Below are 16,006 nucleotides of genomic sequence, written 5' to 3' on the forward strand. Positions count from 1 at the left end.
GGCCCAAAGGAGGAGTTAAAAGGCAGACAAGCAGAAATGAGAGGTTGGCTTTGATAGAAAAATATGCCAACCCAGCATTGAGAAATTCACACAAATAAGAACCAAAGGAACATCCACAGTAACTCAGTCGTGGTAATGAGAGACACCAAACAGAAAACCTCTTCCATTTGGACAAGTAGGATTTCCTGGTAGTGGGTATCCTGGTCTCCTGCAAAACCCAAAGCAGGTCCTCAGAAAAAAAGGTGCCTATAAGGAATCAAAATCGTATTACCCATAGTATCAGTTGAAGAGTGGATAGGTGGGGATTGGTGAGAGATCCCTTGTCTTGTGTGAGAAGATCCACCCTGTGAGGTAACTTGTGACGACTGCCCTTGGCTAAGCGCAAAAGTGGAGGGAGCCAATGCTGTCTGGGCCCAAAAAGAGTCACTAGCAAGATTTTTTGAGCATGCTGTTTTATGTAGCACAGGACTTTTGAAATGAGAGGAAGGGGAGGGAAGGCATAAAGAAACATCCATTTCCATGAAAAAGATAGGGTGTCCACCTTCCAGGCCATAGAACATGGAGTCCTGGCACAAAAATGAGGAAACTGCCTGATCAGAAAGGAGGCAGACAGAGCTACTTGAGGAATACCCCCCACTGGTGGAGTACGTCCAGAAACACATCCCTGTGAAGCATCCAGTCGTGACACTGTGTGTTATGGACCTGCTCAGGGAGTCTGCACATAAATAAGTGATGTACAACACCTGAAGTGTGACTCGGTACTGAATCGCTAGCTCTCAAACCTGTAGTGCTAATCTACAAAGCAGATAGGACCTTGCCCCCCTGCCTTGTTTGTTGACATATCACATCACTGTGGTGTTCTCTGTAAAGATCTTTAGGGGCCCTGGAGAGAAAAGAGGATGAGAAGCAGTGAGGGCCAACAAAAGAGCTCTCATCTCCTTAATACTGATGTGCTCTTTCTGCTGCCGAGGAGACCAAAGGCCTTGCATCTTTATGTTTCCAAAGGAAGCTTGCCAAACCCCGTCTGAGGCATCTATGAACTACTCCTGACAGGGAAAGCAGGGTCTGAAAGGGAAGCACCACTGAAATTCCAACTTGAGACACAGAAGAGGAGGGATTAGAAACTCTAGAGGAAAAGCATGCTGAAGCCAAACTGACTTTAGATAGCACTGAAGCTTTTTCATGTGCAATCTGTCAAAGGGAAGCATAGGGATGGTGGATGCCATGAATCCCAGAGCCCATAGAAATTCCCTGGTTGAAATCAAGGCCGGGGAAGAAGGGACTGAAAAAAGGAAAGTTAAAGCCTTGGGAGGAGGCATGGATGATAGCCTAGGAAGAGTCTGGATCCTGCATCCCAGAAAAACTTGATCCTGTGATGGGGACAGGAAGGACTTTTGAAAGTTTACAGTGAACCACAGGCTTTGCAAGACAGTGATGACCCACTGAAGGTGCTGTAAAAGTGTAACTGGAGAAAAAGCTTGAATAAGCAGGCCTTCTAAATAAGGAAAGACCTAATGCCTTTGAGCCTGCAAAAAGCAGACACAGGAGCTAGGCATTTGAGGAATACCCTTTGGGGCAGTAAAAAGACCAAAAGGCAAAGCAGAGAACTGAAAATGCCAGGAAGCAAAAGCCAAAACTTCCTGAAAAAGGGATGAAATAGGGATATGGGCATACGCATCCTTGAGCTCCAGAGAAACGATAAAAGCCTGAAGAAGCAAAAGAGGAACAAAGTCTGAAAGGATAACATTTGAAAGGAAGGAACCCTCAGAAAAATATTCAGGCGAGAAAGATCCAGAATGGGTCCCTAAGTGCCCCCTTTACTGGGACCAAAAACATTAGGGAATAAACCCCCCCCCCTTTGAGCAGCTGGAACCTCTTGAATAATTCCCCTAATCAAAAGACCCCAAATCACCTCTGGGAAAGAACTTGACTGGACTTGAGGTGGCTGAGGAATGCCCACGAGGGGGGGGGGGGTTTCCAAACCATGAAATACCCCAGGCAAATGATGGAAAGAACCCAAGAATGCTGGGTTATACTTAACCAGACAGAAAGAGACAGAGAAAGACAATGTGAGAGAAGAATGTGGCTGGGAAGAATCGGGTAGTCAGACAGCACCTGGTTTATCAGGAAAGGAAGGCTTCTGGGCAAGAGGGGTGTGTGTAGAGTTAACTGGGAGAACCCTCCTACCATCCTTCTTGCCTTTAGGAGGAAGACAAGATGGCTTTCTAACAAAGCGTGGTTTATTAGGATAGTTTCTCTGGAACTTCTGCACAGGGGAAACAAAAATATGTTTTAAGTCCTGTAACTCATTGCCTTTCTACTGCAGGAACTTGAACAAATCAGCTACAGCAGCACCAAACAAGCATTTGCTGTCCAGAGGAGCATCCATCACAACATAGCCTTAATATCATCAGGTAGAGGCTGAAGATATAACCAGGAACATCTCATCAAAACAGAGCCAGAAGCAGCAGCCCCAGAAGAAGCATCTGCTGCATCATAACTACATTTAATGGAATGGCAAGTTACCTGGAAAAAAGCCCCTAACAGAGACAAGGCAGAAGTCTATCAATCAGAATCAGGAAGGTCAGAAATAACCTGGCAAGCTTAAGAAAGGAGAGCCAAAACATATCTGGTCATAGGAGTCTGACAATTAACAGCTTGAAAGGCTAGGGTGGTTGAAGTATAAACCTTTTTAACCAGCCTTTCCACAGTCCTGCTGTCTTTATCAGAAGGTAGTACTTTGGTAGAAGGCAGTAATTTAGACGGCGTGTCAGATGCCACAGAAACCACCAAAGGGTCAGCAGATGGACACTTATAAAGGAATCTGCAGTAATCAGGCACTTTAGAAAACCTTTTTTTTAGGAGCAGGGGAATGAGAGTCAGGGGTTTAAGATGCAGAAGAAAAAGCATCCAATAAGGTAGCCAAGACACGAGGAACAGCAGAGGGTCTAGGGGATTCCATTTAAAGAAGTATCTCCTCTGCACTTCAGAAACTTGTGAACAACCACATTTAAAGAATTTCATCATCCTGGCAATGGTATCTCCCCAGAGGAAATCTTCACAAAGGAGATTCAGGACTGGCAGACTACTCTTCCTCAGGACCATAATCCAAAGGGGAAGGAATCTGGGTAGAATAGGCCAGGGATTCCTCATCAGAAGCCTCCTCTTCACTGGAATCCTGATCCCTACACCTTTTGAAGGGGGAAGAAGACTAAGGAGGAGCCGGGACAGAGACCCCCCTTGAGGAGGCTTCAAAGCCATAAGAGCACTGAACAAACCCTGTGCAAGAAGGAATATGTTTCATCTTCTGCTTCTTTTTTAAAGGGATGCCCACCTCATGAAAATGAGAAGGCTTGAATGCTGGCCTGCACTCAATCATAGTCGGGACTTCCTCCCTAACCAGTATCTGAGGAACTCCCCTGGGCCCTTCAGTAATAATCAGCCATGGTTCCCCCACAGCATCTGAAGCAGATGTATGCAAGGCCACCAAGAACATGTGAGAAGCTGGATGCATGCCAGCCTCCAAAATGGTCACGGCAGAAGATTCCAGCCCAGAAATCAAACTATCTTCTGGGCTTTCACCCACCTCAAGAGAAACGTTCATTGGAGGAGGCACAAAGAATTTGACCTGACTTTTTTGGCTTTCTTCGAGGACAGCTGACCATCAGGCCGGGAAGTACTTTTCATAGTCTTTCGCTAAAAGCTTTAGATGCTGGTTTTCAAGATAAAAGGCAAGAGAAGAAAGACCACTACATATGGTCTTAGGAAAAAAAGCCTGACAAATAGTACAGGATGTATGGTTGTGAGAAGCTCCTAAACCAAACAAGCACTGCGAGTGACTGTCTTTATGGGGAATTTGTCTCCCACATTGGCATTTACCATTTCTGGATGACATGAAACCTCACAACACAAATGCTAAAAGCAAAAAAGGATAAGTAAAAAAATAAAAAAATAGGACACATCTAAATGGCTAGGTAACCAGCAAAGACTTGGGCAATCAGACCAATGATCAAAGATGGCATCTGGACTGATGACAAAGTTCTGAGGATCATACATGTAGAAATCATGTTTATGCTCTATGCCTTGTGCAGGGAGCATACATGTGACGTATGGTGCATCGATAACAGCCTAAAGGCTTTGGTATACTAGCCGGACGTCGGGCCACCCTTGGCAGAGGTTCCCTACATGTTAAGAATACTGCAACAGTGAAATGGAAGGATATCAGAAGTTCTACCTCCTCAAATTCTGCAACAGCAAAAAAAAAATAAAAAATTTAAAAGGAAGATGTGAAAGTCTCCAGCTAGACTACTCAGACCCACTCCTGCATCAATTCCATTCAAAAGAGAAAGGGAAACAGAAGCTGAGCACTCAGTAATGAGATGGAAGCTGGTCATGTAATAGGAATGTGCACACACCATGGATGACACAGTAAACACAACTTACTACTGACACTGCAGCTAAATGCTGAATCCTGCTCTTGTGTTTCCACTCAGTAACCTTCCACCATATGCTGAAAATGATGGCAAAATTTAGCACTGAGATGAAAAGCATAGCCTTCAGAGGCCAAATCAATTCCAAATGGCAAACAGGCAACCCTCTTAGGAAGGTGATGAGGACATCCAAGGTTGGATTTCAAACTCAAAGATAATGCAAGAACTCAATAGCCAGATCCTTGCACCAGAGTTCTGGACACTCTGCTTGTCCCAACAAAACACAAGAATTAGAAAACCTATCCCAATATTTAATATGAAGAGTCATTGCTAAAAAGAGGAGACCACTGCTCAACCTTATGCACATCTAGGAAGAAAAGTGGGATAAGGCCCTCTTACTAAAATTCTAATTACCTTTCCTTGCAAAGAACTGAAAGCCACATCAGGTTCCATGAACTCTGAAAAGAAGCCAGACCTGGACTTAGATCAGGGCTCTACGTCCCATAACCACTGTCCTTCATAATTACATCACAGGTTCAAGGATCATCTGTTCAGATGGTCCCTCTGCTATGCCCCTCCATCACTGTCAAGTACTGGGAGATAAATTCAAGCTTCTTTTAAATTCTAACATCAAAGGAGATGAAGAGCTGAAAGATGCATCTATTTTTGGCACTGTGATGCCATTCCCATAAAAAGTACAACTTCTATGATGGTTCTGACCTGAGATGTAGAAATCACAGGTGAACAGGAAAGTCTGTATTTTATAAAATAAAATATCTATGAAGAAACGAGAGCTAATGGATTATGCAAGCCCCTCAGACCAGGTGCAGGGCTATCATGCAAAGGTCCAAGGGATTTAGGATAACTTTAACATCAGAGCATATGATTTTCAACAGCACTGTATGAAGGTACACAGAAGGAAATAAACCAAGCTTTCACCTAATGAAAACAGCGTCTTCAAGCAAAATGAATTGATTTGGCATGGATTACATTACCTGCAGTAACATCATCATCCATGTACTGGGACAGCAAGTCCTCATCAGCTTGCTGTTTCTCTGCTGCAGTGTTTGCACTCTCTCTCCTCATAGTGCTGTTCATCAGTTTTGAGGCAGCAGACTTCTCTATATGAATTTCTGGCAAGGAAACCTCTAATGGCTGATAGCTGGCATGCAAAAACTGGTCCTCTGGCAGAAGACATCCTTTAGAAAAGCATTCTAACAACCATTTTGCTGTTACGACATGGGGTCTAGGAAAAGTACGGTTAGTAATAAAAACAAATTTATTTCAGAGATTTTAAATTTACATTTTCAACATTTTATTGTAAAATGCTTTCATAAAATTAAGCAATAATGCAATTTCTTCACAACATTCAGGTATTCCCTGTGACCACAGTTCTATACTTCTTTCTCATTTCATATTAATGCTTTGGAAGCTGGTGTTTTAAACCCACATCTAAATATTTTCAAGGTCAATTCTCCTGCAAATGGCAAAGTAATCTTTACAGTCCATCTCGTTAACTTCAATAATGTGAGCTGTGAAAAAAAATCTAATGCACTTGGGTATATTATCCTACATTTTGGAAATATGCAAAATAAGCAGGAATGACTAAAGGTGATTAACATGAAACCATTAAAAAAAATGGCAGCTCCTGAAAACCAGCAGGTCTCATACAACCTAAAGTTAGAAGCAGCACTTATTTGACCTGTAGGGGACTACGCAAGACATTAACCGGTGCATGAAGTCATACTTTCAAACTGTTTGTACATGTGTCATTTTATGATTCAAAATGTCATCTCAAACAATCTTATAAAGCATATGAATATGACATAGCTAGGTTATGGAAAGATCCCATTTCTATTTGCAAAAAGTACAGTTGTGTACACTTACCATAAATGTAGATGTTCAAGCGTATTCACTGTTGCAGTCAACACATTTGGGTTATCTGCCTGCAGGTAGCCCTCAGCCAGCCTGAATACCAGAGTCTTTGGATTTCTGCATCAGATGCTGTCGCTTCTTCTGTGATGTCAGGTCATCAGGGGTATAAAACATGCAGCCGACGCCATTACATCAGTTTTTCTTGCCCCAGATGTCAGGTGCCCCCCACAATAGGAAGCAATTATATGGTATGGTACACCGCCATTAAAAATCAAATACACAAGAAAAAATAAATATACCAACAATAAAGAAAGGTAGAACCAAGAGAAGTCAGGGGGCTCGAGGGAGGGTAACCAGGACTGCAACAGTGAATACACTCGAACATCTACATTTATGGTAAGTGTATACAACTGTACTATGTTCTTCGTGTTTCAATGTTGCAGTCATCACATCTAGGAGGAAATTAAAAAGCATTAGGGCCAGCTATTAAGCCCTGCAAGACTGCAGTGGCAAATCCAGCTCTGGATTTAGAAAATATAGGCATGTGCTAATGCTTGGTGAAGGTACGTACAGAGCTCCAGGTAGCAGCTTCTAGGATGACCCTGAAATGGCCTTCCCCTCTGCTCCTGCAGCAAAGCCAACAAGCAGCTGTTGATATTTTCCGAGAGGCTTAGTCCTGTCCAAACAGAATCTAAGTTGTCTGTGCACGTCCAGAGAGTGCAGTATTCGTTCCCCTTTGTTTTGTGGATTAGGGAAAAAAGTAGGCAAATGAATGGACTGATTTAGGGCCACACTAGACACCACCTTGGGCATAAAGGAAGGATTAGTCCTGAGGGAAACCCTGTCCTCATGGAAGATAATGAAGGGTTCCACTGCCATGAGGGCCTGTAATTCAGACACACTTCTTGCTGAAGTGATGGCTAGAAGGAAGACGGTTTTCCAAGAAAGGAATTTCAACTCTGCTGTAGCAGCTGGCTCAAAGGGGGGAAGAGTGAGCTTTTCCAATACAAAGTTAAGGTCCCAAGCTGGACTGGGAGGTCTCCTGGGGTGTCTTAAATTTTTGGCCCCTCTAAGGAACTGTTTTAGCAAGAGGTGAGAGAAGAGGGGTGGCTCAGTATTATAATGTGCTGAAATGGCAGAGGCATGAATTCTAATTGACGAGAAGGATAGGCCTTTGTGGAGCATTTCTGTTAAGTACTCTAGAATATGAGCTAAGCTGGGCACTGTTGTGCCCATCCCCTGAGCCTAGCTCCAGGAACAGTATATTTTCCACTTTTCAGCATAGGATTTTCTAGTACTAGGCCTCCTTGCCTCCAGAATGACATCCATCACCTGCTTACTGAGGGATGCTGGAGGAGAGCTCATGGAATAAGCCAGGTTGCAAGGTTCAAGGTTTGAAGCTGAGGGTGCAGAATCTAGCCCGCCTGCTGGTACAGCAGGGAATGGGGTCTGAGGCAGATGCCATGGTTGTAGCAGTGTCATACTGCGCAAGAGAGGGTACCAGTGCTGGCATTGCCAGTCTGATGCAATCAGTATTGTCCTTGGCTTGTCCTGTTTGATCTTTAATAGAACCTTCGAGAGGAGAGGCAGACGGGGAAGGCATAAACTGAGAGGCTTTCTCAGGTAAAGGACAGGGCATCCACTTTCCAAGCTTGACTGCGGGGAGTTCTTGTGCAGAATTTGTTCAATTGGTAGTTCTGAGGGGAGGCAAACAGGTCTACCTCTGGAGTCCCCCATTTGTTCCTCAAGAGGTTGAATATTTTGGGTTCTAGTTTCCATTCGTGTGGGTCCATGAGATTTCTGCTTAATTCGTCTGCCAGTGAATTTAGTTTGCATGGCAGGTATTGTGCTTGTAGGTGTACTTGGTAGCTCAAGGCTGTGTTCCACAGAGTGATGCTAGCCTGCAGAGAGGGTACGAGTGGGTTCACCCTGCTTGTTTATGTACCACATAACTGTGGTGTTGTCTGTCTTTACCAATAGTTGTCCTGGAAGAGTATGGACCATGAAGGCTGTCAGAGCATTCTGTACAGCTAACATTTCTTTTTGATTGATATGCAGATGCATCTGTCTCGGGCTCCATTTGCCCTGAATGCACTGTCCTGCCATGTGAGCCCCCCATGCATAGTCTGATGCATCTGTTGTTAGGGTTTGGGCGGCAGGGGGTAGAGTGAAAGGGAGTCCCTTGTTGTGGTAGCTGGCCTCTGCCTACCAAAGGAAAGTACAGTTTTGTACCTACCATAAATGTAGATGTCCGATAGGTATGCATCTGCAGTCATAACATATGGGTTGTCCTGCCTCAGGCAGCCCTTCAGTTGGCCAGATTCCAAAGTCTGGGTCTGGCCTCGGCTGATGTTGCACTTTCCCCGACGTCAGAGCATCTGGGGTATAAAAGCATCAGCCGACGCCATTTTCCTCAGTGTTTCTTGCCCCAGATGCCAGGTGCCCTCTAGGAAGGCCAAATTTTGAGGAATGCAATAAATTCCAAACATTTTCCAAAATATATACATATATATACAAACAAATACACCATAACAGATCCCCCAGCTAGCTAAAGGAGGGGTAAGCACCCTAGGAATACCACAGAGGGGAAGGAGGGAGGGTAAACCTGACTGCAGATGCATACCTATCGGACATCTACATTTATGGTAGGTACAAAACTGTACTATGTCCTTCAAGGATGCATCTGCAGTCATAACATATGGGTAGAATACCATAGCCAATCTGGGGGAGGAGGTACTAAGAAAAGGATGTGTAGTTAAGATACCCTGCAGGACTGCTGTAGCAAAACCTGCTCTGGATCTGGAGTATAAAGGTAAATTGTAATGTTTGGCAAATGTATGCATGGAGCTCCATGTAGCAGCTTCTAAAATGTCCTTGGTAGCCACCCCTCTTAGGAAGGCTGTAGTGGTGGCTGTGGCCCTCGTGGAATGAGGCCTAATATTTGCAGGAACAGTCTTTCCATGAAAGGAGTAACAAAATCGAATGCAATTTCCTATCCACTTTGAAATTGTCTGTTTGGAAATTGCTTTTCCTTGTACGCCAGCAGCATATGCTACAAGGAGTTGGTCAGTCTTTCTGTAACTTTTAGTTCTGTCCAAGTAGTAGTGTAGTTGTCTGTGTATATCCAGAGTGTGTAGTAGTTTTTACCCTTTATTTTGTGGATTTGGGAAGAATGTAGGCAAGTGAATAGCTTGGTTCAAGGATATCCTAGATACCACCTTTGGCATAAAAGTGGGATTGGTTCTCAATGAAACTCTGTCCTGATGGAAGATAAGAAATGGCTGTACTGCCATTAAAGCTTGTAACTCAGATACTCTTCTTGCTGATGTTATGGCCAGAAGGAATGCAGTTTTCCAAGACAGAAACTGTAGATCCGCCGATGCTGCTGGTTCAAAGGGAGGAAGTGTTAGTTTCTCCAGCACAAAGTTGAGATCCCAAGTAGGTAAAGGTGGTTTCCTTGGAGGATTGATGTTTTTGATTCCTCTCAGAAATTGCCTGAGGAGAGGATGCGAGAAGATAGGTGGATCAACATTGTATTCTGCTGAAATTGCTGAGGCATGAATCTTAATGGAAGAATAGGACAGGCCATTGTGGAACAATTCTGCTAAGTATTCCAGAATATGTGTCATGCTCGCCACTGTCACATCTAAGCCTTTTGTTGTGTTCCAAATCAAATGAGAAATCTTTTCCATTTTGCTGAGTATGTCTTCCTTGTGGAAGGCCGGCGAGCTTCCATAATAATGTCCTTTACTCTCTGTGATGAGTTATTTTGAGGGGGGTTTATGGAATTTTCCAGGCAGTTAGCTGCAATGTTTTCAAGTTGGGTTGCATGATCTTGAAATTGTTCTGCGTCAGAAGTGGCCATAGGGGGAGAGGCCACGGTTTCGTCTGTGACATGCTCCTCAATAGTGGGTACCAGTGCTGCCTTGGCCAGTCCGGAGCTATCAGAATCACTCTTGGCTGTTCTGCCCTGATCTTCAGTAAAACCTTGGACATTAATGGGAGAGGTGGGAAGGCACAGACTTTTAGAGCTTTCCAGCTGAAAGAGAGAGAGTCCACCCTCCAAGCTTGTGGGTGGTATGTCCTTGAGCAAAATGTCTTCAGTTGATGATTGTGGGGCGAGGCGAACAGATCTATCTCCGGCTTCCCCCATGCTTGCGTTATGAGTAGAAAGATGTCTGGGTGCAGCATCCATTCATGTGCATCCATGGTAGTTCTGCTTAAGCTGTCTGCCAGTGCATTTTCTTTCCCTGGCACGAACTGGGACTGTAGTTGGATACTGAGTTTCAAGCATAGTTCCCATAGATTCATGGCCAGCCTGCATAGAGGGTAAGAATGCGTGCCTCCTTGCTTGTTTATGTACCACATGACTGTGGTGTTGTCTGTCCTTATTAACAGGTGGCCTTGATGGAGGAAAGGTTTGAAGGCTTCGACTGCGTGTATCACTGCCAGCATTTCCTTTTGGTTTATGTGCATGCGCAGCTGCCCTTGAGACCATAGGCCTTGGATACATTTGCCCTCCATGTGTGCTCCCCAACCTCGGTCTGAAGCATCCGTGGTGATGGTTTGTTTTGTTTTTGGTTTGTTGAAAGGCAACCCTCTGTTGGACTGGCAGGCTTGAGCCCACCACAGGAATTCCTTTTGAAGGCAAGGAATGATTGGTATCAAAGTTTCCAAACTGTGAATGTGCTGAGACCATACACTCCTTAGGTACCATTGTAATTTTCTCATATGCAGCCTGGCTTGTGGAATCAGAATTATGCAGGATGCCATGTAACCCAGGGCCTGCAGGATTTTCCTTGCAGTTAGCTGAGTTTGTCTTGTCAGATTCATGAAGTAATCCAGAAGTTGTTTTTCTTCTGTGAGAAAGGCCATTTGGGTGGTTGTGTCTAGATCTGCACCCAAAAAGGTTATCCTTTGGGATGGAACAAGTCTTGATTTTTGGATGTTGACTGTGTATCCCAAGGCCTGTAATAGGTGGATGGCATAGTCCAAGTCCTTCATCAAATTTTTCTTGTTGTCCGCTTGTATAAGGCAGTCGTCCAGATATGGGTAGATTTGAATCCCCTGAAGTCTGCAGTGTGCAATTACTGATGCCATGCATTTCGTGAATACTCTGGGCGCAGTAGATAAGCCAAAGGGCAATGCTGAGAATTGATAATGCTCTGATCCTGCAAGAAATCTGAGGTGTCTTCTGCAACTTTGCCGAATAGGGACATGCAGGTATGCCTCCTTGAGATCTAGAGTCACCAGCCAAGACTCCTTGGCCCAGCATGGGAAGAAGTTGCTGTAGGGGTCAGCATCTTGAATTTTGGCACAATGAGGTGAGTATTCAGTGTGGACAGGTCGAGAATAGGCCTCCATTGATTTTCTTTTCTTGGAACAAGGAATAATCTGGAGTAAAATCCTTGGCCTTGTTCTGAAAGAGGTACCTTTTCTATGGCTTTCATTTGTATTAAGTTGTTGATCTGCTTTAAAGCCTCTGCCCTCTGATTTGATGGCAGGTTTGGCATTCCGTTTCTTCTTGGCAAAGTGTGGAAGTGGAACCTGTATCCTTTGTCTATTATTTGCAGTGTCCATGTGTCCCTTGTAATGTAATGCCAGTTTTTTGAGAATAAAGAAAGCTTTCCGCCCAATGGTGCTTCCAACTGAGCTCTGGTCGTTAGAATCAAAGGAAAGTCATTGAGTCTGTCCAGGTGTAGTAGTAGTTGTTGCTGTTCCTGCACTACCTCTCTGGTTGGTAGGCTGCCACTGACGGCCTCTGTAGGAGCCTCTAGCTTGCCCTCTACCTCTGGGACGCCTGGTCCTGCCCCTCTGGGATCTGTCCGAGTCTGGAAAGGACCAATTCTTAGTAGGCCAGTTTCTGCTGAATCTCGGTGGTTGTACTTGCAGAAAGTCCTGAACTGTTTGCACAGATTTTGCCTTTTCTTAAAACTTCTTTAAGACCTCCTGAGCCGAGGAACCAAATAATTGTTGTTTTTCCATTGGAGCATCCAGGAGTTTAGCTTTTACATGGTCTGGTAAAGATTGTTCCTTCAACCAGGCATGCCTACGAATAACTGCCCTAGTCATAGCTGACCTACATGAAGCTTCCAGTGCATCATAACCACACTGCAAAAAATGATTACTAACCTGCTGTGAGTTATGTACCAGATCCTGAAGAGATTTACGGTCAAGGGGTTCAGAAGAGGAAAGCTTCTTATGCAATTCATCTAACAAATACTCTTGGTACTGTATCGTATGAAATTGACAATTTAATGCCCTCATGGAAAGAGTTGCATTAGTATATACCTTCTTTCCCCATCTCTCTAAAGCTCTAGACTCCCTTTCAGAAGGTAGAGGATTTTTGGCAGTGGCAGCTGCAACCCCTTTTGGGCCCTGAGAAATAGTATCTGGGTCTGCAGAATGGGCCTTGTACAGATTGTAGATGAGAATCCGGGACCCTGCAGTATCTATCAGGTTTGGCAGGAGCCGGAGGGAGAGAATCAGGGGCTGTACTAACATCATTGTACACATCATCAATAACATTCAAAACAGGAGGTACAGCTAAGGGCCTATGCTGAGGTAAATGTAAAAAGGTCCTTAATCTCTTTCTAGAATCAGAAAATTCCTGACCCTGCCATTGAAAATGTTCTCTCATAGAGTGTAGTGTCTCACCAAAGGAAAACTCTTCAGGAGGGCAGGCCGAAGGGATAGATTCTTCAGCATCAGAATCCTCGTAGGCTGAATAAGCCTCCTCCTGGTGATCTGACAACACAGATCCATCCGTAGACTCATCTGAAGAGTGCTGGTCAGAGGGCTCAGTCCTGGGCCTTTTGTCTGGTGGTGGTTGAGAGCCCCTGTCCGGGTGAGGCTGAGAACCTCTAATTAAAGAGATAAGATCCTCTGCAAGGCTGAGGATCTGAGAACTAGAAGAAGGTCTCTGAGAGGTAGTCTTGGGAGGCAAAGCTTTAGCAAGTTTAGCAGCTTTAGCCCTGGAAAAAGCCTTAATGGACATGGAAGCAGGGGGTCTGGCTGCACCACGTGCAGGAGTAGACTTATCCAAAGGAATGGTGTCGGACATTTCCTGGACACTGGTTTCAGTAGGAAGCTCAGTAGCTGACTCAGCCGGGGCCTCCAGGGCCGCGGTGGTCGGTTGAGTGGATTCGGTTAAAGGAAATACCGAGGACTCGGTTTCGGCGAAACAGAGACACTTGCGGTAGGCCTAACCGTGGTTTCAGCCGAAACTGCGGGCCGCGAGTGTCGGTCCTTGTCCTTCCGTTTTTTTCACCAAATGCGATGTCGGGAGTCTCCGATGGCATCTTATATGCAAAATTAGCCCCAAAGAATTCCTCTGCAAACTCCGACCGACGTCTAAGAGTTCGTCGGTTGAAGGAAGCACAGGCTGAACAGGCCGAGACGTCGTGGTCTGGGCCTAAGCAAGGGAGGCAGTAACAGTGGAAATCCTTATGAGGTATTTGTTTCCCACAAGTTAAACAATTATTTACTTTATCTGACATCGGCTGAGGCAAGAAAGAGTCCCCAACGGGGTACTTAGCTTTTTCGAAGTCTTCGGTAGCTGAATCACAGGAGCTGACCGACCGGCACTTGCGAACTGATTCTGCTTCGGGCACCACGCGGCAAGAAAAGGGGAAAATGGCCGTCGGCTGATGCTTTTATACCCCAGACGCTCTGACGTCGGGGAAAGTGCGACATCAGCCGAGGCCAGACCCAGACTTTGGAATCCGGCCGACCGAAGGGCTGCCTGAGGCAGGACAACCCATATGTTATGACTGCAGATGCATCCTTGAAGGACATCTCTGTCCTTATACAAGGAATGATAGGAATCATTGTTTCCAGGTCCTGAGAATGTTGACACCATAGGCTTTTTAGATACCATTGGAGTTTCCTCATATGCAGTCTTGCATATGGAATTAGTAGAATGCAAGAGGCCATGAACCCCAGAGCTTGCAGTATTTTCCTTGCAGATATTTGGGGTTTTGAGACCAATAGTTTGAAGTAGGTTGTCAAATAAACTTGTTTCTCCAGAGTGAGGAATGCCATCTGGGAAGTTGTGTTCAAGCCTGCTCCCAGGAATAAAATCTGCTGGCAGAGTACTAGGTGAGGTTGCTGTTGTGTTTGCATTTTTACCTTAAATGAAGACAAGACACTTCTTCCTCTCTTTCAGTGGTATTTATTACACACGTGTGGGAGCCTACTGGAAAGTACCAGGGAGACTCCCCGAACAAAGGAATGCATACGCTTATAAGCTGGTGATATTGCTGACAGTGCAAAAATATAAACTAGACCAATTAAAATAGTACAAAAGACAATTAACCAATCAGTGGTTTACCCGTAGGTTTGAAGCAGTTCACATTACTACATCTCTAGGCAGAGAAAGAAAATCGGATACATTTCCATACAAGGCACATTTCCTGCCATTTGACAGGCTCTTGCTCTTCAGTACTTTTCCACTATTCACAGTTTACTTAATAGTTCATACTTCAGATCAATACATACAGGTTCCCACATACTCAATCTCCTTTGAACACATGCTTTGACCATTCATATTCTACATTTCTTTTCGTTGATGGTGAACACCAGTGAGGTTAGAAGTTTCTTTATGAATGCCAGGTGTTGTAATAGCAAGTCCTGGCTTTCGGCCTGAATCAGACAATCATCCAAGTATGGGTAAATTTGAATATTTCTCTGCCTACAAAATGCAATGGCTGGAGCTAGACACTTTGTGAACACCCTGAGCGCAGTAGATAAGCCAAAGGGAAGTGCAGAGAACTGAAAGTGCATGGAGCCCGCACAGAAACGCAGGTATTATCTGCAGTATCCTCTTACTGGGATGTGCAGGTAAGCTTCCTTTAAGTCTAGGGTTGCCAGCCAGGCATCCTTTGCTAGCATAGGATGAAGCTGTTGAAGAGTTAGCATTTTGAATTTTGGAACCACCAGAAAGGTGTTGAGAATAGAGAGGTCAAGGATAGGATGCCAAGAGTTGTCTCTTCTGGGTACCAGAAAAAGTCTCGAATAAAAACCTTGTCTCCTTTGTTCTGCTGGGACAGGTTGAATAGCCCTGATACTGAGAAGAGAGAGAACCTGCTATTGGACCTCCGCCCATTGATTTGGAGGTAGGTCTGGCCAACCATTTGGGGTTGGTAGTGTGTGGAAGTGGAATCTGTATCCTTGGGAAACTATGTTCAAAACCCATTTGTCCTGGGTAATGAGTTCCCAGTTTTTTGCATGCAGGCGAGCTTTCCTCCTAAGGGAGCAAGTAGTTGAGCGAGGCTTGGAAGGGTAAAGTCATTGCGCCATTTTTCCGTGGGGGGTGGCTTACTACTCCCTGCTTTGGAAGTGGGAGCCTCCCACTGCTTAGATCTGTGCGTAGCCTGAGACTGCAGCCTTGGTGGTCTGCTGTTCCTGGGTTTGGACTGAAAAGCTTAAAACAAAACTTCAACCTAAAGTTCTTGGTCTTCTCTATTCCAATGACAGAATATCCAAAAAGACAACTTGAATAAGAAAAAAGTACAGTTTTGTACCTACCATAAATGTAGATGTTCGAGTGTTCACACTGCTGCAGTCATTACACTTGGGTTATCCTACCGTCAGGCTGTCCCCACAGTCGGCCCGAGTTCCAAAGTCTTGGTCCGGCGTTGGTTGCCGTCGCTTCTTCCCTGACGTCAGTGCGCCAGGGGTATATAAGATGCATCCGACGC

The 16,006-nt window shown here is 44.8% G+C and overlaps 1 protein-coding gene across 1 annotated transcript in view; it reads right to left on the bottom strand.

Moving 5' to 3' along the window:
* TOPBP1 (DNA topoisomerase II binding protein 1) overlaps nt 1–16,006 on the bottom strand; it is a 1,495,804-nt gene that overhangs the window by 1,183,064 nt on the left and 296,734 nt on the right. The window contains exon 5 of the mRNA XM_044066718.1: nt 5,426–5,676. Coding sequence (XP_043922653.1) covers nt 5,426–5,676 — 251 coding nt within the window. The remainder of the gene's footprint in view (nt 1–5,425; nt 5,677–16,006) is intronic.

The sequence above is a fragment of the Protopterus annectens genome, chromosome 3.part1 (assembly GCF_019279795.1).
Source record: "Protopterus annectens isolate FY-2018-M chromosome 3.part1, PAN1.0, whole genome shotgun sequence".
Classification (NCBI taxonomy): domain Eukaryota; kingdom Metazoa; phylum Chordata; order Ceratodontiformes; family Protopteridae; genus Protopterus; species Protopterus annectens.